This window comes from Suncus etruscus, chromosome 10 (genome assembly GCF_024139225.1).
Source record: "Suncus etruscus isolate mSunEtr1 chromosome 10, mSunEtr1.pri.cur, whole genome shotgun sequence".
Lineage (NCBI taxonomy): Eukaryota > Metazoa > Chordata > Mammalia > Eulipotyphla > Soricidae > Suncus > Suncus etruscus.
In genome coordinates this window covers 92,060,135-92,084,791 of record NC_064857.1, presented here as the reverse complement: position 1 = coordinate 92,084,791, position 24,657 = coordinate 92,060,135, and the positions used below count along the sequence as shown (strand labels likewise).

Here is a 24,657-nt window from a genome sequence, read left to right as displayed (position 1 = left end):
GGAAAGAAAAGGTTGTTAATTCAAAAAAATGAAAAAAAACTAACCAGATGTTGGACCGCCAAATATTTTGTAATCTGGTGTAGCTGAAGTAGGCAAAATTTCTAAAAGAATTAAAGGAACAAGTAATCAGTAGAAAGTAACTAAAAGAAAGCAAAAAATTTATGAATTCCAATTAACTCAAAAAATCCAAAGAAAAACTAGAAATGAAAAGTTTAACCTCTCAGTGAAGACTACCTTTGTCTAGATTTCCTACAAAATTGCAAATGGTGAAGGAAGTTAAAGAAAAAAAAAAACAATAAAAAACCAAAAAACAGTTCTCCACTAATGTATCCCCATGACAAAACAGCTCAGCTTTTGCGAAGTTTACGTTAAATGCTAGGGAATATGTGTCCTGAATCATTAAAAGGCTGATTATAAAATAATGTTTACGTGCAAATGCAGTCAAAAAAGAAGTGCCGGGAGGGAAAAGAAGGTTGGGCTTACCATGGCAGTCCCCTAGATGTGCTGTGCTGCCGTATTCTAGGTCTTGTTCATACCCTCCAGCTCTGTGGTTGGAGAAAGAAAAAAAGCCTTCAGTTATCAAGAGGAATGCAAGTGACAACCAGGCAGAGTCATGGATGCAGATTGATTTGTAAGAACATGCAGAGCATACTTTTCAAAAGCTTTTACAAGAAAACTTGCTGAACAGAGTATTCTGTGAAATATTCAGTAACTATAACATGTAAGAGACCAAAAGAGAATGGTTCGTTCTCTCCCTCCATTTTCCTTAGTTTTATACTTGTTTATAATCTCTTTTCTCTCATACAGTTGAACACTGGTTTTACTCATTCTCCAATATATGTCTATATGTGTGCATATATATACATATACACACATACAGAGAGTGGTAGATATATACAGAGGAGAGAAAAAAAATCATGTTATTGGATTTTTTTTTTAAAATCCAGCTTTCAAAAAACTCCAGCTTTCTTAGTAGGTCTGGAGAAGATCTTGGCTAATGTGACTTAAATATACTCACAGTGTCCCCGGAGTCACCCTCCCACAGGTCTCCTGGTTTAACCAGCCACAGTAAGGGTCCCGAGAAGCAATACAAGACCTGCAGAAAACCAAACAGAATATGACTTGTATACTCTTGCTCTCAAAGACTTGATGCTGTTATGAACAAGCAGAATAAGTAAGTCCATGTCAGCTTACTTTTTACATGTTCCATAACGCTCACAGCGACTGAGGGGGACACGAACTATGCAGCTAGAGAAGGCCACATACAATGCATGATGGTCTTTATCCAACTGTAAGGAGATGACCTTTCTGTCCTCCTCGTTCTCAGCATTACACCTACATTGTGGGAGACATGATAAGAACATCCGTTTAGTAAATCAAGAACTACACACACCATACAAGACAAATGGGATTTGGGGTTTGCAATTACTAGAAGATAGGCAATCTTAAGGAAAATTCTCAGTAGCAAACCAGTCAGGCACAGAGTTTGAAAAGCAGTAATTATACCATATGTTTGCTGTTGGTCTGCATGGTTAGTTACACTTCAGGTGGCACTAGGGGTTTCTCGAGATTGCTTTCCTGTTTCGATTATTGAAGGGAATTGTAATTTGTGTAGACAATGCTAAACATAGGGAAACAAAACATTCTATTTAAGTGCATTTATTTGTTTTATTTTCATGGTGGTGGTGGGGTATGGCAGTCCACAGGGGGCTACTCCCTTTCTGCTCAGGGATCATTTCTGGTGGAGCTCAGAAAGCCATATAAGGTGCTAGGGATCTAACCAGGGTTGGCTATATACAAGGCAAATGCCTGGACCTAAGTTCCATCTCTATAGACCTAAGTGCATTTTAAATCTTTCAGCATTAGACATGTTTGGGTCTTAAGTCCTCTTTGCTCCATTTCTCTTGCTTATTATTTATTTTAGTGGTCAAAGAAATCTTTCCTATCAGTGACTGAAAAAAATCCTTCACTAGAAGTTTATTCTGTGTGTGTGTGCATGAGAGAGAGAGAGAGATAGAGATAGAGATAGAGAGAGAGAGAGAGAGAGAGAGAGAGAGAGAGAGAGAGAGAGAGAGAGAGAGAAGAGAGTGGGAGAGAGAGGGAGAGAAAGAGCATATGTGAAAGAAACTGCAACCGACTGTGCTTATATGTGGCATACTGAAATCTGAGAGGTCAGTGTGCTAAAATCTTCTCATTTTCCATAGGTAATAAACCAGGCTGCAATTATTTTGTATCTAATCCACTGCCCAGTCTTCTAGCCACAAGAAAACAATAAACCCACGATTCATTTCAGTGAGGAAGAACAAACAACCTAAAATGCTAATTTAGACAATTGCAAGGAAATGACTAGGTGAAAAAACAGTCCGGAAATTTTGGAGCAGTGCTGAAGCACATTCTCGTAAAATATACCTACTTTGCATGGTTGTAGGCTTCAATCTCTTCCAGTAATACGCTGTCATTCAAAGAAAAAGGACTGGTCTTTGCCAAAACTTTAAGTACCACACCAGCCTCAGAGCCAACGAAGATGACGGTGTAGTTCTGATAGGGTCCAGCTGAATGGTCCACAGCTATGGCTGTGAGTCTGTACCTACCAGAGCAGATGAGGGTGCAAGTCAGAGGTGGATGGGGGCAACAGGAAGGGGATGATTGGGATTGGAGTCAAGTAAGTATGTGCAGCACAATCGTACCTGATCCTAGTCTTGGTAAACCAGGGCTCGTCAGCAATGGGTGGAACGGCTGAGTCCATCAGGGGGTGGGATTTGATAAAAGAGAGGGTTTCATCTGGGAACTCGATGGAGGTTTCATAAGCTTCTGCAAGACCATACTTGGCACAGCAGCCAGGCCTAGGAAGAACAGTGATTTTGAGCTCCCTCACAAATGCTATCAAAGGCACAAAGGTGAGACCAAAAGATTAGGAAGATGGACCAGGGTCACCCCCTCCCAGGGCAAATTGCTAATATTACCTGTGGATCAAACCATCCACTTCTGGGAGGGGTCAATAGAAGGTAACAAAAGGGTGCCTCAGGGGTGTAAGGAGGGGGATCTGAAGAAGGAAGCAAGAAGGCTCAGAAGAAGTAGGCAGCATGGAGAAACGGCAGATTCAAGTTTAAATGAAGGGCCATTTATGGAGCTTGCTTAGAAGCCACACATTGTGGCTGGGGCCTTAATAAAGTCGATGTCTTTTGAAATCTGACCACTGTGAGTCATTTCCTCACTCTACCCTGAACCCTGAGACCTGCCGGCTGGAAGGGGATGCAGGTGCCTTGCCCGGACTGGCAGAGAAAGACCTCCCTTCTGTCACCATCCACAACCTTCCAGGGCTCTATAATTAATGTGTTATTCTACAGACCAGTACTAGGAGTAAGTTATCTCCTTGAAAAGTCTATGCTCAATTCAGCTCTCAGGGTTCTGTTTCTCAAGTTTCTGTCTTCAAGGCTACCCAGAACCCATTTTGGGACCAGGAGATTGTCCCAGCTGTTTTTTGAAGAATGCATGCCTCCAGAAACCAAAGGGTGTTGCAAAATAAATAAATAAATGAATAAATAAATAAATAAATAAATAAATAAAAAGCCCTTTTCTTTTTTCTTTTCTCTTTACCTTGGATTTGGAACTTTGTCTTCAGGGACTGCTGTCCAAACAGAATCTGGAGTTTTTTGTTCTTTAAACCGGCCATTGAATACTTTTTCAATGTCCTCCATGCTAAATGCACAAACAGCAGACCCAGGAATGCTGAAAAATTAAAAAAAAAAAAAAAAAAAAGAGAGGGGGAAGTCATGAGCAGGTCATTGGGCAAGCAAAAAGGCCTTTTGAAGTGCCAGGGAGCTGTTCTCACCTGTTGAGTTGTGTGGTAAACACCCCGATCACAGTGGGGATGCCATTGATTTGTATTATGTCTGTGATAGACTGCAGCACATCAAAGTAGAAAAAGGAATCACCCGGGACAGAACAGTTCAGCCGTGCCTTCAGAAAGGAAGTCCAATGTTTCTCCAGGACCCGCTGGGAGCCCCCCATGTCATTTTTACATATGCGGGCGACACGTGAATATACAGCCTACAAAAGGCAAAAGCAAAACCACCTTTAGGAGAATAGAGGAGGAATGAAAACAAGAGGTTGCTTGATATCTGAGAGACGGAAAAAATAAAATGCTAAAGATAACCAACTGAAAAGGCTCTAACAGCCTTCTCTCTGTGGGTCTTTATAATAACAATATAAACTGGATTTACCCAAGCAAGAAAAAAAGGGCCAATTTTTGGTTTTTCAAACAAGTGCCCCAAGTAATGAGCTACTGAGCAGCTTTGCTGAATAGAAACCATTCCCACACTCTTCTTGCCTTTTCTAGCAAGTAAATGTACTATTCTTAAGGTTGGCATAGAAAATTTGGGATATGGGGCCAGAGAGATAGCACAGCAGTAGGGCAATTGCCTTGCAAGCTGTCGACCTGGGACAGTCCCAGTTCGATCCCCAGCATCCCATATGGTCCCCAGTCTTCCAGGGGTGCAGAGCCAGGAGTAACCTTTGAGCACCACTGGGTGTGGTGCAATAACTAACCGATCAATAAATTAAGTTAAAAAATGGGATATTTAAAATTCATTGAATTCTATAAACACACCCAAAATTTAATCCTTATATCCCATCATTTTAGAATTGTATATGAAAAGAATGTAGAGGTCTTATAGCTCAAGTATCATCCATAGCTAATAGTACTGTAGAATATTTTCAGAGGAGAAATGATACTTTCGCAGCACCCAAGGCTGCTATTTCCATCCTAGTCATAATTTAAGCTCCTCTTTTTCCCAGCAATTGTTCTCAAGCCCCTCGCCTCTCCACACCTGACCCTAAAACACACCGAATTGAGCACTCCAAAACATGCAAAGGCCATAGCTTTACCAAAGTTGGCCCAATCCCGTGCTGTTCAAATCTGCAATCTAAGTCAAGCACATGTTACTTGCCTTGCCTAAATTATTATGTTCTACAGCAATTTCACGGAAGAAGAAATAGACATAGTTTCCATAGTCTATGGCATGAAGGAAGTGTGGTTCTGAAAGAAAAATGGAAAACAAACTGGTTCCTAAAGGATCATTCAATTAACATGAGACCCTGACTTCTAAGTACGACTGACAGATGTCACCCAGCTATATTCAGCCCTCTGAAGACAGACTATTCCAACCCTCTGGAAAAGACCTGCTATGGGTGTGCTGAAGCTTCAGGGAACCTAGATACTTTAATGCCAGTTAATGGAGCGTAAAAGTGGCCTACAGGGAGCTGAACTACAGCAAAGGTCTTTGTTTGAACAGATTTCTTCATTAACCTATTTAGCTAGGGAGGAAAAGCACTTAGGTTGAGAACTGAACAACAACAACAAAACCCCAAAATACAACACCTTGATTTCTAGACTCCAAGAAAAAAATTGACTCTACAGATATGAATGAATTCTCTCTCTCTGCCAAGATAGGTTGATGGACAAGGAGATTAGGTTCCTAGAACCTAATCAAATTGGCACACAACTTTCTCACTCTCTTTCTCTCTCACATAATTTCCCCAGTAGAAAATCCTACAAACTCCCTTCCTATCAAAATTTCTGATAGGTCCCCTCACTACCTATGAATCCTTTTCAATCCCTTCCAGTCAAAACAGCTTGTAGTTAGTTGCGCTGCACAAATAACATAAAGTCGGGCACTGACTCTCCCAATTCATGGGGCCTGTTCTTATTTGGGCATCCCACCATCTTGTTGATTCCACATCCTACTTTATAAAAGTACCTTTTATCCATTTGGAATCGTATTTTATTGTGCGCAGGGCAGATCCATCGCCCATGCTTCGATAAATAACAGCATCACTTGCCAAGAAGTCAGCTACCGTAGCAGAGTACAGCTTCCCATCTGAAATCAAAGTTATAATTTGGATCAAATGGCCATAATTATCCAGTTATGTGTTATCCTACGTGGTGTGTTATACCTATTGAAGTGCTTTTGTCTATGTCATTGCTATCTAGTCCCCCCAAATTCTAGAAACTGACATTTGAAATCAATCTATGGCAGGGTGATCTATAGTATTACCTGATGTTACAGATGAAGGATGAAAGCATCCAAAAAAGCAAGCAATTCCCTGGGGAACACTGGGTTAGTTAACAATAGAGCCAAAAGTACAGAAAGCTTATTTTTGATATTTCTTTGCTTCGAAACATCTGTATCAAAATAGCTATTCAACTTATCAGGATTTCCTCCTCCTTAAATTCCTTTTTGCACCTGCAATATCATTAGTCATTTACATTCATGACACTTAAAGATCTTACCAGCAAAAAGGGCAACATTGGTCTGTCTGGCATCAAATGGGCATCTTGCCAGGCCACTAATTTCTTCCCCATCATACTCTAAGGTATTCAACTACAAAAGAAGAATAAATAGGTGGTGTCATATCTGTTTAATGTACCTGTTTGAAGTCAACCCTGCCTTATTCGTACTGAAATTCTATTTGAAGAATTCTGTCTTTATTCTTCCATCATGTTATAAAGACAAAAATTAATGGGGTATGTCAGAGAAGATTCAACTCTAACAGCATGTCAGAAAAGGAGTCGATTTAAAAAAAAATCATATCATATAAAATATACTCACTCTATAGTATCTACACATGGGATTAAAGGCATTGGTACCGCACACAAAAACCATCTCATCATTTCTTGGAACAAAGACTTTAATAAAGTTGTGGCATTCATCCTAAAGAAAATAACAATAACATGAATATTAGCTACGCTATAGACTGACATTGTGGGACCCAGCCCCAATAAAACCCCATCTAGCTGACACAGGTATGTTTTACTTACTTTATGTTTGCCTTTCATAGCACAGTTTTCTCGATCCTGTTGTCTGGATCGCCATGTGAGTTTCTATGTTAATTAAGCAAAGCCGAAGTTCAGATTTTAACTATGAAGAGTTTTGGAGGGGAGGGGGGTCATTATTCATGTTCTGGGGGGGGGAATGCAAATCAGTTTGCCAAGTATACTTGCTCACCTTGCTTGGTAATATTTCTGTTTTGGGAATCTCATTTAAGTTGACTGTATAAACTTGATCCCTGTTGGAAAAAAAAAGACAGTAGATGTGAATACCTAAAAAAAAAAAAACAAAAAACCAAACACATGAAAGCAGCTGCTGATTTATTATTACAGAGCTGTCTTTATTGTGTTTTAGATATCATTTGGATTTTCTCTATCTCAGACAAAGTCAACAAAGGGAAGTTTTCATTAGTGAGATCCTTTCATATATATATATATATATATATATATATATATATATATATATATATATATATATATATATATCATAGTGATTAGGGAGCAGAGAGGTCTTCACTTGGGGCATGGGTCAAACTGCTACCTGGTATTAGCATAGACATGCATTTAATATTTGCCTGAATAATTCCAAGTTAAAAGAGAATAAGGATTTTTTTTCCCCTGCTACTTTAGAAATAAAGCATGGGTGTATTATTTCTTGATGGCAGTAATAAAATGGCACTGCTGATCCCTTTTAGCTTTGTTATGTTCCTGGTATACACAATCCTGACTTCTGCTCCGAGAATATTTTTGGCTACTTGCAATTTTTGATCACAATCTCATATTAGTTTTTCATGAACTAGACACATTAATGCAAGCACCACAAGAGAAAAGAATTTTAATCTAATAAACCAACGAGAGGAAAATTACCTGCCAGCAATATAGAGTGTGTCTCGAATTTTCAACATCAGCTGAAAGTCCAGCCTGTGCTGTGATTCATTGCCTGAAGGGCGTCCTCTAAAAACCGGATATTGCCTTGAATCTGCAAGTAAAAATGGGCTAAACCATCAGTCAGGATTATGGAGCTAAAGAATCAATATACAGCATTGATTAGCTGTATATACTAGTTGTAGAAGGGTTTTAACTAAATTCCTCTCCTAAGGTCTTGAATATAAATGAATAAGCGATGGTGAATGTCATCAAATGGTTTTTTCCTTTCCATTTAAAATAGCTCACCTCCGTATGTATGGGCTGCTTGAAAAAAGCACTCACACACAACTTTTTCGTTTTCTCCAAACACAAGGAAATGATTATGGGTAAATTAATATGCAAAACAGTGAAAAGCATCTAAAAAAACTCTCTGCAAATGAGGATGCTTAGAAAATCAAAAGCAGAAAAAGTTGCCTTTTGAAAAAAAGAAAATGTTGTTTCAGTTACTTACAGTGATAGTCTACTGTATTTAGAGGTTCGTCATCTTCTGGAAAGCTGACTGCCCTCAGTTGGGAAATCATCAGGAGCAGCATGTAGGCACAAAACAGGAAGAACCTCATGGTGGGGCCAGATGAAGGCAGAGACACCCCGCCTTAGAAAGCCCACTTAGCTACCTGGAAAACAGAAAGAGTTTGGAAAGATCATTGTGCTATGGAAAAACTGTCTTCTTATTTGGAAGCAGTTCAAGTTCACCACCAGCTCTGTCCAGGACCTCCCAGCACCCTTTTAAGCAGGAGCACAGACAGCGGTGGAAGAGGAATCTCTTAAAATATCAGGAAAAACAAAACCAAACAAAACCAAAACAACAACACAGCAGCCTACAAGGCCCAAGTAAAGTATCTGCTAAACTTATTGAAGTTTTTGGCCCATTTTGCAAAAGTTTTTGAGGTAACTACGTCTGTCATTATCACAAAATCACCAGAACCACAAACACAATACTGGTTGCTGACTTGGCAAGAAGATGGGCAAAGTCAGGATTAGAATTTTAATTAACCCCCAATCTGCTTCTCTTCCTCCAGCCCTGAAATAAATCCAGTACAGTTCCTCTCTGGCTCCCATAAAACATCCAAGCTGCCTTGCATTTATCTGGGGACCCAATGAACTGTCTCTCTCTGATCTGATCTTTGCCTAGAACATGGCCACATTTCCCAGCATTACCCAAGCCTAAGCTCTAAATTCATTAGGACAGCACTTTCTTATGCTTATAAACTCTAATAGAAAAGCAATGACCTGAATGACCTTGAACCGGGGTGAGAGGGAATAGTAAGAAATAAAATGATTTAATAATCAGTCAAGTTAGCACCAGAGGGCAAAGAGGAATCTGAATAATTGATAATGCATATCAGGGAAATATGTGTGGATGTATATTATAATACATATGTGTTTGTATGTATTTATATATTTGTTATTTTTATTTTGGTTTTTTTTTTGGGCTACACCTGGTGATGCTCAGTGTTCAATCCTGCCTCTACATTCAGGTACACTCAGGTAACATATAGAGAGCTGGGGATTAAACTGGGTTAGTTCCAGGCAAGGCAAGTCCCCTGTACTATTGCCAGCTATATTTTTGCTCAGGTCCCCAAGAAATGAATAACTTTACATTAAACAACTTAGAAACAAACCAATACCTTGAGTATGTGTGTCCTCTCAGCTCTACTGAACTTTAGAGCTATTAGGGACCTAAGGGGTCAACTAGTCCAACCCATTCATTTTTTTTAGATGAGAAAACTAAAGATTGAAAAAAATAAAAGAGACTCAATGAATTTCATCAAGCTATTTAAGGCAAAACCAGACTCCTGGCTTGAGTGAACATTCTATCTTTCTATCAAATTGAATGCAGAAATTAAATGACTGGATTGTTTCCTTTTTTCCCTTCAAAAATAGACCATGACAAAACATTTTTTTGAGTAATGGATATATTCATTATCTTTATTGAAGTGATGCTTCACAGGTGCATGCATATATTAAAGTTTATCTAATTGTCCATTTGCAAATGTGCGTCATATCATACATCAATATCTAAACAAGACAACTGTGCCATATTCATTGTCAAAAACGCTTACATCTTTACGTTTTTTATTTCTTTTCTACAAATACAATGACAGAGCTGGAGATATAGTACAACCACTTGCCTTGCATACAGCCAAATGTGATTACATTTTTGGTACCCCCTGTGGGTACCTGTACCTCTCAGGAGTGATCCTTGAGCCCTGAGCACAGTTTGCCCTCAAACCAAAGAAAACATCAATAAAATAACAACTACTTCACACATTGCTGGGCCAACAGATACAGTATACTTTTTTGAAATGATAAATTCTTCAATCTGCAAAAATACTGGCCCTTCTTCAACCCAACTATCACTTAAAGGTGCTGTCCCGAGCAGTTAAACATTAACCTTTAGCTTTAGTCTCATATACCTAGGAAGTTTATGGGAGATCATAAGAAACACTTCAAATTCCGATGTGTGTGCATTTGTGAGTGTGCGCATGCATATGTGTGCATGCTTGTGCATGCGTGTGCATTTTTTAGGTATGTCCTCTAATCACTCAATTTAATATCTATTATGAAATATATTTTGTAAAATTTGGTTTGGGGCCATACCTGGCTGTTTTGAAGGCTTACTCCTGGTTCTGTATTCAGGGTTCACTCCAGGCAAGCTCAAGGGGCCATACGTGGTACTGGGAATTAAACCAAGATTGGTCACATACAGGGCAAGACTCACTTTATTATGTTTCCAGTCCCTTATCTTTTGTTTTTGTTTTTGTTTTTGGTTCTTGGTTTTTGGGCCACACCTGGTGATGCTCGGGTTATTCCTGGCTGTGCACTCAGAAATTGCTCTCGGCTTGGTGGATATATGGGATGCTCGGGATTGAATCCAGGTCTGTCCTGGGTCACCCAGGTGCGAGCCAAAAAAACTCCCTACTGCTGCGCTATTGCTCTGGCCCCTCCAGTCCCTTATCTTATATTGTTGTTAGTTATTGTCATTGCTATTAGTTGTTGTGGAGGGTGTCTCTTGCATAGAAGAGAACCACCAGGGGATTGCTCGATGGCACTTTACTTGGGTGACTCTGTTGCACCAGGACTCAAACTCAGGTCTTAACACATGTGCTCTACCACTTGAGCCATGTTTCTGGGACTCTCTTTTTATATTCTTACCTTCAACCATACAGAAGCACATTATTCGAAGCAATGCTTTTAACCAAAGAATGAACCAATGCTTCTAACCAAAGTAGAAACCAAGTCGAAGTGAATTTTCAATTTTCAGTTTAGTGAAAAAGAGACTAATAGTATGATCTGGAGAGAGAGCACAATGACTAAGGCCTTGCACAAGACTGAGTTGGGTTCAGTTCCCAGAACCTTCATAGTCTTCCCCAGCACCCTATTTATGATCTCACAGTAGTTAGTATTGAGCAGCATTGGGTTTTGCCCTCAAACAAAACAAAGACAAATAGTACAACAAAATGTTACTGTACCAAGGGGCTTGGAGAAATAGTACAACAAGTATGCTGCTTGGCTTGCCAACCTTGGTTACTCCACCAGGATTATAAGCATCTTCAGACGTAAGTGATCCCTGAGCACAGAGGGAGGAGGAAGATCTGCACACCAATAGTTATAATGCAGAATAAGCCAAACCTACAGTTACTACTCCTCCACCACAATCTAAATACTAAAGACCCTCTATCAATGCTCTGATGCAACTTTTATTTTGTATCTACCCCACCCCCAACACATACTCAACCCACCACTTAATGAGGTAACCTCAGATCCTGGTCATCTTCTTTGATTCTTTCTTTTTTGTTTTTGTTTTGTTTTGTTTTGTTTTTGGTTCACACCCAGCAATGCTCAGGGGTTACTCCTGGCTCTTTGCTTAGAAATCACCCTTGACAGGGATGTCTGGAACCAAACCACCATTTATAGAGACCCTTGGAAGGTAATGCAGTATCAAATTACAAAACATTGTCTAAGAATTATATTCTGCTTATGACCCAAACTTGATCCTGCTGGATGGCAAATCACTGAATATTTGCCGGAAAATACTCTGCAAATCATAGGAACACAAGGAAATTTAGAATGATGTGAATATTTGGCATATTGTGGGCAGAGCCTGGGTGCTTCAGAAGGCAGGACAGGGTGGGTCCACACCAGGAAACACAATTCTCCAAGCTGTAGATTCGCACCTGGGTCAGAGGATGAAATCACTGCTGACTCACTGGTAAGTCCCTAACAGGGTGCTGCGAAGGTATCACTTCCTATCATTCACTCATTCATGTGATATTGCATAAAGTAGTTTTTACCACACCCCTACCTCATCTTCCTAAAATAAACCCCCACCAAGAATTGCTTTCTGTCCTTTCATAAAAAGTTCATTTAAGAAAAAAGAACTTTCTGATTTTCCATAGCCCTTATAAATGGAAGTGTTGCATGTAAAAAATATATGGCAAAGTAAGACTATTGGCGAAAAAAGAACCTCACAATATCTAGATGAAAGGTACCAGGAAAGAGATTTATTTGCAGTACACCTCCCTGATTACTTTAGATCTCTCCTTATTTAAGGAAGGATCTCAGGATTCCAGAGTTCAGTGAAATCATGAAACTTATTACAATGAAGCAAGGCAATGAAAGGAGAACAAAATATAAAAAAGATCTTTGATTTTAAATTGGAAAAATTTACTTTCAAATGTACTTGTACCAGTTTCCTTTCTGGCTCTCAGATTTTATGTAAATTGATTTGAACTCCTAATGTCTCAATTACCGGAACTATAAAACAAGAATAGTTACTCCTATAGTCCACTCAAAATTAAATGGGAAATTTTCTATATTAAATATCTAACCTCGAGCCAGGCCCACAGTAAATCTCAGTGATTATAGAAATATTATCATAGTAATTGTTTTACAATACAAGGCAAGAGTTGAAATACAAAGTTTGTTCTTTTATATTATATTCAGGGACCAAAGTGATAGCATAGTGATTAAGGACATCTCTTATACTGGACAACCCAGGTTTTATTTTCAGCACTGCTAGAAGAGATCCTGGAGAGCAGACCCAGGAGCAAACTGTGTGCAACACTAGCGGTGGTTGTGACCCAAAACTAAAAAAACAAGTCTATCCATTTAATGCAACTATACAAAATTTTATCACTCTAACAGTGGCAGGGCTATCTTTGAGGATGAGGTACAACTTCATATAGCAAGCATCCAAGATAGAAGGAACCACTTTCCTAATGTATGAAACCATAGTAAAAAAAACCACAAAACATTCCTATAGAAAGTGTGATTTCTTTAAGTCAGAAAACAAGTTATATAGTAGGTAGAGTTAGACATGTTTTATACTCTATTTGTGATTTGGCCCCGTATTTTAGATGATCAAGACTAAATATAGTGAGGAAAGCTCTAATCTTAAAAGGATTTCAGAGTTACCAAGACAACAGGAAATGAGTCCATACTCAAAACTTAATTTCACTTTTGTAAGGCTTGTTAATTCTTTAATCATATCAATTGAGAAGTAGCTATCATGAAGTCACCTTTGGAGCAATCTTACATTTAGGACCAAAGACTTCACACATCTCTAAAGATAAACACCTTCAGGAAAGGAGGCAAACATGAAACATTTGCTAAAAAAAAAAAAATCCTCCAATTTGGTCTTTTGAAAATTACATCCTGCATTGAGAGGTATGTCATTTCCCTCCACACCAGCAACTTGCCGAAAAGATAATCTTCTCTTAGCTAAAATAACATCATCTGGACTCTCAAATATTTTGCCCAAAATGTACAACCTTCATAGCATCCATCTCAATGACTAAAAAATTAGAAATATATTCACAAATAATAGTTATCAAAGATAAAGTTTAAAATATAAATATATATTTAGTTTTTCAGTGTATCCAAGGCAAAAATATGACAAGGTAGGAGAACTTCACCAGAAAATTGGAATTTATTTTAAAAATCTCATGTATTTTTTTTTTAACTAAAGTAGTTAATGCTTCTTTAGATGGATTTAGCGACCCTTTTCTTCTAGATGAAGAGAAGTTTGTCACCTGGAAGATAGGTTTATTGAAAAAAATCAGAGATTATGGAGAGCAAAATGGTTATAAAAAATGAACAAGAAAGTATGACACATAAGATCTTGTAAAAATATTCACCATGAGAGAAATGAGTGAGAGAGAGGGGATAATGGACAGAAGCAATGTTTGACAAGATGATGGTTGTATTTTTTTCAAAACTGACAAAAGAACATTAAGTCCTACATTAAAGAAATTTTAAGAACATTTCAATACCAAGGAAAAAACACTCAGACAAAACACATCAACATCAAAATGCAGAAAACAAAGACAAAAAAAAGAAAGGAAACCATTAAAAGCAAAAAAGATACTCTACTTTCAATGAAGCAAGAATAATACTGACAGCTGACTTATTAGAAAATACAATGAGGGGCCGGAGAGATAGCATGGAGGTAAAGCGTTTGCCTTTCATGCAGGAGGTCATTGGTTCGAATCCCGGCATCCCATATGGTCCCCCGTGCCTGCCAGGAGCAATTTCTGAGCCTGGAGCCAGGAATAACCCCTGAGCACTGCCGGGTGTGACCCCCCCAAAAAAAAAACCAAAAAAAAAAAAAAAGAAAATACAATGAAATTTAGTAAGAACACCATTTTAGGTGTTAAAAGAACACAAATCTTTAGACTAGAATTCTATAACCAGAGAAAACATTCCCCAAAAATGAAGGCAAAACTCAAGATATTAAAAAAAAAATATAAACTAAAGCAGATTTTCTATAAAACGTTTCAAACTAAAAGAAGTACTAAAAGGAAGGTATATGAATAGAAAAATGAATACAATTTTTTATGATTACAGCATTGTAGCTAATTGTAATTATTATGGATCATCTTTCTTTCCCTGTAGGTGGTCTTAGTTAAAAGAAAAGGAGAAAGGTTAGAAACACATAGAAATTATGGTGTTGCCTGGCAAACGAATAACCCCAATTTTTATCCCTGGCATCACATGTGTTCCTCCAAGCACTGCCAGGAATGATCCTTGACCATAGGTGAATGAATGTGCCTTGTCCACATCCTCCAGCCTACACCCCCATCTTCTCAATTCCCTGCTGAGGTAAAAAGAAAGGAGAATTCCAGAAATCTCCAGTTCAAAGCTAGTCAGGACTGGTTTCAAAAAGACATGAACCCTAAGTTTCACAGCAGTGGCCTTGGTAGCCTGGAGCCCCTAGCACCTCACTTCTAGGCTTGAGCATTGAATTGTTTGGCCCAGTTGGCTCAGTAATATTACTAGGAACAGTCTCTGGGCTTTTTGAGTACCGCTTGGAAACAAAACCCATGTCCCTGAAAGTGAACCAGAGAAAGTGAACACATGCTGATCTGAATGTTCTTTTTTGGCTCTCTTTGAGGACAAATTTCCTCAGGACAGAGTTCTCGAAAATAAAATGTTTAGGGGCCGGCGCGGTGGCGCTAGAGGTGAGGTGCCTGCTTTGCCTGCTCTAGTCTAGGATGGACCGTGGTTCCATCCCCCGGCTTCCCATATGGTCCCCCAAGCCAGAAGCGACTTCTGAGCGCATAGCCAGGAGTAACCCCTGAGTGTCACCGGGTGTGGCCCAAAAACCAAAAACCAAAAAAAAAAAAAAAAAGTTTAGACACAATAGTATGAGATGGTGCCCGAGAACACTCTGTCCTCCAATTTAACGATTTGATTCTGAAACTCGTCTCTCAATAACTTTTCTAGGCCTTGGGCCTCATATAAGTTTGAATACTTATATTTGTATATTCAAGACTCTTGCATATCTTCTGCTCTTTCAGCTGGTACTCTAAAAAAAGCCTTTTCAAAATCTTTATTAGCACCAATCTTCATGGTTCTATTCTTGGACTTGTTATTAGCTGTCCTTCCTCCAACCACCTATGGTGTCAAGTATTACCAGCTTTGATAATACTCTCCCATCTTCCAAGCTTTCCTATCTGTCTTCTTTGGCTCTGTTCTCATCAGAGTGTTCTCTCTTTTTCTAACTTACTAACTTGTCCTTGACACACTACTGTGTCTATATGTGATGTGATGGTCCAAGGTCAGTCATTTCAGTCATTGCCTACCCTAGACTTCTATATTCTTTCTCTCTTTGTCAGCCTTCCTTGTCAAGTTCCCATTAAAAATATTGAATCACCATGATTACAAAGTTAGTAAATTGTTCATCATTGAGTTTCAGTTGAATAATGTTTGAGCATCCACCCCTTTACCTTGTCCACTTCTTCCCTCCACCAAATGTCCCTAATTTCCCTTCCACTCCTCAGTCTGCTTCTATGACAGAAACTTTTCTTTCCATTCAGGCCCTGAGGTTTTCAATACTATTGCTTAACAGGTATCATGCAGATCACTTTACCTCCTTTCAGCCCTTAGTTCTTATCTAGAGTGATAACATCCCTCTATCACTGATTTCTTCTCTGAACTAACCTCCCTCCTCCTATTGTGGTAAGTTTTCTACTAAGGAACAGTTTTTCTGGCCTTCATTTCTGTTATCTTTGGGTATTCTCCTCAATGTTTATATTCTTTCAATATTCTATTCTTCCAATAGATCTATTCTTTCAATAGATCATTCTGTCTGTCTCTTTCCCTCTGTGACTCATTTCACTCAACATGATACTCTCCATGTCTATCCATGTATCAGCAAGTTTCATGATTTCATTATTTTCTAATGGTTGCATATTATTCCATTGTGTAGATGTACCATAGCTTGTTTATCCACTCTTCTATTCTTGTGAACGTGGATTCTTTTCAGTTGTTGGCTGTTGTGAGCATAGGAGTGCAGATATTGTTTCTGCAGTGTGTTTTGAGTCATTAGGGTATACCCCAGGGGCAGAATTGCTGAGTTATTATAAAATTCAATTCCTAGTTTTTTAAAGGAATGTCCATGTTGTTTTCTCAAAAAGCTGGACCAGTAAACATTCCCATCAGCAGTGAATGAGAAACCCTTTCTCAGCTCCTCACCGCTCTATGCCAACACTGGTTGTTTTTGTTCTTGGTGGTGTCAATCCTTTTGGTGTATTTTTCCCTGGTTTAATCTAAACTTTCCTAATGATTAGTTACTTTTTTACGTACCTCAAGTTTCCATTTTAGATGAATTCAGCTATTCAGTCATTCATCTCCAGTATCTCAGAACTGAACACTAGAGAAATGAACTCCTTAGGGGGGCAACATGGTTCTAATATTAAATGATTCTAATAAAGAGTTGCCTGATGAATCCTATGCTTTTCTCTCAAGTTGGTCTATCTCTATCTCTGTCCCACAGCTACTTTGTGGGGAAAAAGGCCAACTAAGTTTTTTTCTGTCTTTTCTGAAACAAAGAGAAAACAAGAATTCTGTTTTATCTCCTAATACATTCTGTAGCTTTTTATTGATGAAATATTATTTGCAAGCATATTAAATTTTTCTAAGTCATTCATAACTCAAAAAATTAAAAAAAAAGACAAAACAATGTAAAAGTTTCTGGGAGTCCAGCATTTCTCCACCACACCTAGCTCTTTCCTTCCATTCATAATCAGTCTTCCGGGAGAAGGTTTTTATTCTTATTGACATCACTTCCTCACTTCCCACTGTTCTATCTGCTCCTTCTGCTCCAGCTGCTGTCTCAATCATGCCTTTCAGTAAAGACAAGGATGACCTCCAGGTCCCTAGAGGCAATGGATACTTTCCGGTTCTGATTCATGTGACTGCTCAGGAGCTCTGAAAAGCAGATACAGGCGGGCTGTTCACAGGCTTTTCAAGGACTGCTGTTCCTTGCCTTCCCTCATTCCAAATTCTTCTGACCTTTACCTCTCCTTTAGTCTGCCCCTTGTTTGTTCCCACTCATTTTCTAAATGCATCCAGAATGATATTTTCAGAAATGTAAATGGCATCATGTAATTTCATAATCCTCCAGCAGCTTCCTACTGTCCTGAGGAAAAAGTCCTGATCTTCTTAGAAGGCTTGCTTGTTGGAAGTGCAGCCTCCCTTTCCATTCTTAACTATAATTACTTCTGATTCTACCCCATCCCTCAGTTCAGCGGTTCAGTTTTTGGTCCTGAAATGTCTCCTACCACCTTCTCTTCTTCCATGCAGTCTTTGTACATAATACCACTGGCCCTTCTTGACCCCATTCAGCACAGCTGTGTTCCCTTGGGATAAGCATAGCTTAAAATTGTCAATACTTTAGCAAATTTGAATGAAAGGAAAAACAAAATATCTAATACTTGTCCCCTGAATGACCACAAGTCAAAGTAAACTGGCATTTTAGATTCCTGTTTAAGATTCATTCAATATTATGAAAACCAATAAACCATCGAGGGGCTGCAGACCTCAGGCTCTACCCCAAAGTCTTATGTTAAAAAAATAAAGTGAACCAGATAAAGGATAGAATAGAGTTTATGTTGCAGAAAGGGGGTATATTCCCTTGGCGATTTATGAAATTCCAGATAAACTGTTCACATTTAATTCATGGAATGTTTCAAAGGGTACATTGCAACCTGCCACTCTGACCAGATAAATGGAAAAGAAGCAATGGATTGAGAAAGACTGAAAAATTGCAGAGAAGCACATTAATTGCTATTCCTTGCCACCTACCAAGACTCAGAAAGTCGTGTAAAGGAAGGTCAATTACAAATAAAGGTTTATCTATCATAACAACGTGAATGAATGAGGGAAGTGGAAAGCCTGTCTAGAGTACAGGTGGGGGTGGGATGGAGAGGAGGGAGATTTGGGACATTGGTGATGGGAATGTTGCATTGGTGAAGGGGCGTGTTCTTTCCATGATTGAAATGCAACTATAATCATATTTGTAATAAGTTGTTTAAATAAAGATATTAATAATTGTTGGTGTACCTAGCTAAAACCCTGAAGTTGGGTGCAAAGACCCTAAGACCCACCCATATCTGGGAGGGGTCTTGGGAACCGGATAATAGGTGTAACTACCTGCAAAACCTCCCATTTCTGGGAGGGGTCTGGAAAAGAATAAATAAACCTCTGAGCCAGGGGATTCGGCCCTTTTGCCGTTTCTCTCTTGGCCCGGCTTGGCTTCCTGGCTTTTGGATCTTTGGGCCGCATGGAGCCCAAAGGGAAGATGGCTAACAGGAGATAAGATGCAGGGCTAGCAAAATATAGCTGAATGCTTAAAAGGTTAACATAGGCCACACACCTGTGGTGGCAAGGGCATAAATAAAGATGATTCTTCCTAAAGCCTGCGTGTAAGTGAGTCTTGATTACGCCAACTACCTGGGCCGGAAATCCGCCAGCTGAATGGGGATGAAGCCACGTGGTTGGGGCCTAAGCACAAAGGCCTCCATCCACCGCCATCCAGCCCCATCGTTAATTATTTAATTCAACAAATAATAAAAACAAGTAAAGGTTTAGGTTTGTATTGCACTGTGTGCTTTGTGTAGGGCTGTGGACTTTAATCAACCGACTCATCATCGGTATTTAATCAAAATAATATGACAGCCAGGCCTATCACAGTATTAATCAACTGGATGTGAAAGTCAACAGCATGTTATTACATCATTTGCACTATGGGAAGGTGAGAAGAAGGGAAGATGAACCATCACTAGATTGATAACAGAAGACCCCTCAGTAGAGCTAAGGTACTCTGGCACTTTTCTCAGAAGCATGAGTAGTATTTGATTTCAAACACTACAGGTTACTGATTACCAGTAACCAGTAACAGAATATATGTATATACCCTTTCCCTCTGTTCTTTATTGCTGTGGTGATTGGGGCCTTCACACCTATCATGGCATCTGAGATTATAATGGCAGTGTCACTGTGATCTTCTTGGGTTTGGAGGTAAGGCTGGGGATCTAACTCTCAGATGCCTGCCTATAGGAGAAGTGCTCTAACACTTGAGCCATAAGCCCAGGTCCCTCCCTGGCCAGTTTCTCTTACTCTTTGGAGAACATCAGTTATTTTTTATAAGAAATCTTTACCATGAAGCCTCCCCACTCCCAACCAATCCATTCCTACACACAGAATCAGGAATCATGTATGAGCAAATATGTCTTTCCTTATTCTGAAACAGAAAGAGATGGTTAAAAGGTCCTGACTCTCCTCTCTCATGTGAAGACTGTGCCCATGTGAGAGTAAGGGACTTCTTCAGTGACACTTTATATTAACCATTGGCAACACTGCTCCAATGCATGTAGAGGAAATGACCAAATAGTTCTCTAACTAATCCTTCAGATAGCTGAAGCCCAATAGACATGTTAGTATGTGGAAAGATACAAATTCTAGAGGAGCAGGGATGAACCACTCAGCTATAACACATATTTTGGGAACCCATCCTTTTTTCTCTGATACTAGCAAAGGACCGTGACCAAAAGTGAAAAAAAAACAAACAAACTTATTTTTCATCAGTTATTTTACTTCTCTGGATTTAGTTTCCTTTGTTAATAAAAGGGGAGGAAATTAGAAGTGTAGTCATTTTTTCTTTCAGCTCTCCTTTGAGGGCTAAGGGGATTTCAATTTTTCCTACTTTTTAAATAAATGGGGTGGTAAAATCCCCCTCTTTTCTACAGGTTCTATCTCTTTGTGACACAAGTCACCAATAGACAGGATCTCTTCCTGGATTCCAAGATTGCTCTGCTGCCAACCCATCACCTAACTTCTTTTTAACCCCAGCTACTTTAAAAAAAAAAAAGACTTATTTTCTTCTCTACCATTTTCCTAACTTTTCACTAAATTTCCAAGCTTTTGCATTTTAGCTTTGGCTCCTTTCCACCATCATCTTTTTTTTTAAATCCAACTCAACACTAATTTATTTTGTAGCCCTGGGGATTGAACCCAGGTCCCATGTCTGGTAGGTATGCATTAATGACTGATAAACTACTTGCCCAGAGCAAGTCTTCACTTTCCTAGAGGCACTGAATCTTATTGCTCCTGGTTCCAAATCTGAAAATGACACCTTTGACTTTCATAGTTCTCTTCTTACTCTTCTAGCTAATTCTTTCTGGTACCCTTCCCAATCTCATCTAAACACACCCACATCTATGTGTGGTTCTTTATAGTTCCGTTGATCTTTGGAGATTCACCCATATCACATCTAACCAACTTCACCACTACTTAACTAACTGATGAGTTCCAAATCCAAACACCTAATATAGACCACACTGTTAAGTCTCAGAACCAGATGTCCAATTCTTTGCTAGAATTTTTACCTTAAGAAAGCACAGGCATACACACACACACACACACACACACACACACAAACACACACACACACACAATTTCAATTCAATTCAGAAGTGCTAATTTGAACTGTAGAAACCTTTGCCTTGACTTGTTCTGCTACATTCCTTACAAGCATAGGTGCTAAACTCAGAGGGCCAGGGTTCAAAATCGTTCACCATGTAACCTTGAGCACTTGGCCTCTCAAAGTCTCCTATTTCTATGCCTAAAACAAAGATAATTTTAGCACTAATAATATTACAATAATTCAACAAGATAAGCTACCAAGCATGTAGATAAACTATTTGTATATGATGGAGATCTGCTGGTCACATCCATTATTACTGTGTTTTTATTAATACACTTAACATCTTTCTCAGTCACTTTAATCAGACAAATATCCAAAACCTTTTGTTTCCATAATCCTATCTTTCTAATCTTTCATAATTAAGCTTTTTCTTCATTGTTTTAGGAACCATGTTTTATTGAGGGTAGGGGACATAGAGGAGAGCTTCCATGTAGAGCTTATGGCACCTGGGTACTACTTCGGTAAATTCTTGTTTTGGATTTGTGGCCAGGTGTAGTGGTGTTGAGGATCACCTCAGCAGTGTCTAGGGACCATCTGAGACACACTCAGTGTTGCTGGGGATGAAGTAGAAGATTCTACGGATCAATCTCAGGACCTGGAATATGCAAAATATGTGCTCCAACATTTTGAGCTATTTCTCCAGCCCCTAGAAACCTTTTTAAACTGTTCTTTGCTGTCCTAGATTTTGCTGTCTGTTCATTACCACAAAACTACCAGAGTGATCTTTTCAGAGCAAGAGGATCATGTTACTTCCTTTCCAAAAAAACCTTAATGTTTCCTGAAAGTCTATATGATAAATTCTAGATTCATTCTCAGCTTCCCCATCTCATCTACAGATGCTTCCCCTTCTTGATCCTAAAGCAGTATCTTCTTTATCTTCTTTGAAAGCATATCTTTTGCACACACCATTATTTTAACAATTGTCCTTTACAGATTTTATATATATTTTTTTTTTTTTTTGGTTTTTGGGCCACACCTGGTAACGCTCAGGGGTTACTCCTGGCTATGTGCTCAGAAGTTGCTCCTGGCTTGGGGGACCATATGGGACGCCGGGGGATCGAACCGCGGTCCATCCAATGCTAGCGCAGGCAAAGCAGGCACCTTACCTTTAGCGCCACCGCCCGGCCCCAGATTTTATATATTGACCAGTTTCCCATATCTGTGGCTTTATCCACTTTCCTCTTCCTCCCCTACCACAAAGCCCTCTCCCTCTTTGGACTACAAAGCACCACTCTAGATGGTTAGTCATATCATGACACTGTACAGATACTTCTATTATAGAAATGATAGCCCCATTTTAATGTTCCATGTTTTTATATTTTTCTCTACTACACAGGGTTGCTTGAAACAGAAGGGTATTATTTATCCACAGCAAACTAAACAGTCAATGTTTAATGACCAGAAGAAGACACCCATAAATAAAAGAGACAGCACCTGGAACAGGGGTCAGGCACAGGTGCTTCCTCATTTCCTCCAGCACCTAGTCTTACCTCTGTTTCATTCTCCACAGTTCTCTAAAATACCACCCACCTTCCCCAATCTCCATTGTCTTTACCCTGTACAATCAAGAGGTTTCTACAAATGGCAAAATAGACACCCCTTTCATACCTTCCCACCTACTTTTCTCAGGCTGCGCTTTGATCCAAGAAAGATGGGTAATCCAGGCCAGAAATAGGAGATTTTTGTTTTACCCACAATCTCATGTCTCCCACTGAAACTCCTGCTCATTTTGCAACTTAAAGGAAAGGAAGGCTGAATTATTACAGATATTAAAGAGCAGGAAACAGAGACGGCAGAGAAGGAAGCTCCCACTAAAAACAAATACAAAATAAATAAAGTATAAAAGGAAAAACCAACTTGCCGAGGGGCAGGCTGATGTCTGGAACCTTACATTGGGAATTTCTTTTCTTTGGCTGATGGCCTTTTTCCAGTTATAAAGTAAATGATGCTAGAGTGAAACATAAGCCAGACACAAAAGGATCTTAGGGCTATATTCTGGTAGAACAGGGAATGTGGTGATAGGTGAGGCATAAAGAGGAAAAAGGGAACTGGGGGTATGGAAGCCATTTGTGCTCATTGTATATGTCTGGCTTTTTAAATCAATGTCTTCCTAAAAGTTGGGTCTTTATAAATTTTAATTCTATTTTGCAGGCATGAGGAAACTTGGCTATTTAAAGAAGTTTTTGGAAAATGAAGCCAATTCTTATGCCAGGGTTTTGTGTTCAGTCTGGGTTTTCTTAAATCAAAGCATACCAGTAACTGCATTAAGAACACCATTGGTCAAATATTAATAATGTAAAATGGAATTAAACTTGAAAGGAATTGGACTGAAGGGAAAGAAAACAGGACCTCACCTGCCTTTGCCAAATTCTAAGCAAATCAGCATGAGGATCCCAGAATTTGCTCTCTGATCATTACCGTGACCTCGGGAACACAATTCTAATGATAACCTGTGTACAAGTTTTTACCTGCCCATGCAAATTCAATTTGGACAGCATTTTAAAGTTAAAAACAATCATCACTTAAAATGAAGATTACATAAGAAACTAACAAGAGGATGAACCTTAGCTAGAAGTGGAGGGCATTAACTATTCAACTTGATGGCCAAACACATGAGTTTCTTCCAAGAACAAGATTGGACGAGTCTTGTGAAGATATGAAACAGGAACTGTCTGTTATAAAAAACAAAGGGGGAAAAATGGTGGCAGGAGATTTTGTGGAAGAGTGAACACAGCATGTGTGCAGAGTTTAGGGCAGCTTGGGTCTCTCAGGGTTAGTGACAAGAGAAAGGCAAAGCCTTCACCTTTGTTATCTCTTCCACACACTCAGTCCCAGCAAGGCCTCCAGAAAAGAAAGCATTCTCGACAAAGGAAGGGCTTGAGACTCTAAGGGAGAATTGAGATGCCAAAGAACTCAGCCTGCCTTTGGAACATTGGCTTATAACCAGCTGACCTGCTGGTGCTGCCATCTGGCCTGAACCTGACTGTGTTCGGGGCAACTGGATCTGGTTCTATGCCTGGCTCTGTCCTCCACGCTGGGGCCACAGAAGTTTTGAGTCTACTGACATGTCCAAAGCTTCCCAAATCCTCCCGAGCCTTTTCAGATTTCAGAGGATCTGAACAATAAGCCAGGAAACAAAGGGCAAAGATGGAGTGTGGCAGGGATTTGAGAGAGAAGCAACAGATCAAGGAAGGAAAGTGGGATCTGGAGTTGGGAAGTCAGAGCAGAAAGCAGACCACATAAATGTCCAGGAATCTATTCCTTATCAACCTTAATAGGGAAATGAATTTTCCCTACAGTTAGATGAGTGAGTCTTCTTGCTACAATTTTGCAAACAACCTATTTGGTTCTTCCCAGGCAATGCCATGGTTGACAACAACTGGGGAAGGACTTCCAGGAGGGTAACATTCTAACAACTGAGAGAGAGAAAAGTCAGCCTTGAAAAAGTTTAAGATCCAGGGGCCACAGGAGAGTTAGCACAGAGGTAGGACATTTGCCATGCATGCAGCTGACCTGACACAGACCCGGGTTTGGTTCTGGTATTCCATATGGTCCTCCGAGCTTGCCAGAATCTATTTCTGAGTGCAGAGCTAGAGCATGAGTAATCCCTGAGAGTTGCCAGATGTGGCCC

The 24,657-nt window shown here is 39.4% G+C and overlaps 1 protein-coding gene across 8 annotated transcripts in view; it reads right to left on the bottom strand.

The window, feature by feature from the left end:
* The window catches only part of SEMA6D (semaphorin 6D), a 442,188-nt gene that overhangs the window by 8,118 nt on the left and 409,413 nt on the right, over window positions 1-24,657 (bottom strand). For 5 of the 8 annotated variants that reach the window (XM_049782464.1, XM_049782462.1, XM_049782465.1 and 2 more), the window contains 16 exons: window positions 8,208-8,370; window positions 7,697-7,808; window positions 7,008-7,068; window positions 6,821-6,883; window positions 6,612-6,713; window positions 6,293-6,383; window positions 5,760-5,879; window positions 4,950-5,038; window positions 3,833-4,050; window positions 3,598-3,729; window positions 2,688-2,843; window positions 2,414-2,587; window positions 1,195-1,335; window positions 1,019-1,096; window positions 484-545; window positions 45-101 (listed from right to left, as the gene is read on the bottom strand). In XM_049782464.1, coding sequence (XP_049638421.1) covers window positions 45-101; window positions 484-545; window positions 1,019-1,096; window positions 1,195-1,335; window positions 2,414-2,587; window positions 2,688-2,843; window positions 3,598-3,729; window positions 3,833-4,050; window positions 4,950-5,038; window positions 5,760-5,879; window positions 6,293-6,383; window positions 6,612-6,713; window positions 6,821-6,883; window positions 7,008-7,068; window positions 7,697-7,808; window positions 8,208-8,316 — 1,765 coding nt within the window. In that variant the 5' untranslated portion in view covers window positions 8,317-8,370. Of the gene's footprint in view, window positions 1-44; window positions 102-483; window positions 546-1,018; window positions 1,097-1,194; window positions 1,336-2,409; window positions 2,588-2,687; window positions 2,844-3,597; window positions 3,730-3,832; window positions 4,051-4,949; window positions 5,039-5,759; window positions 5,880-6,292; window positions 6,384-6,611; window positions 6,714-6,820; window positions 6,884-7,007; window positions 7,069-7,696; window positions 7,809-8,207; window positions 8,371-24,657 lie in introns of those variants that run through there. The other 3 variants (XM_049782466.1, XM_049782468.1, XM_049782469.1) reach the window with 2 other exon arrangements.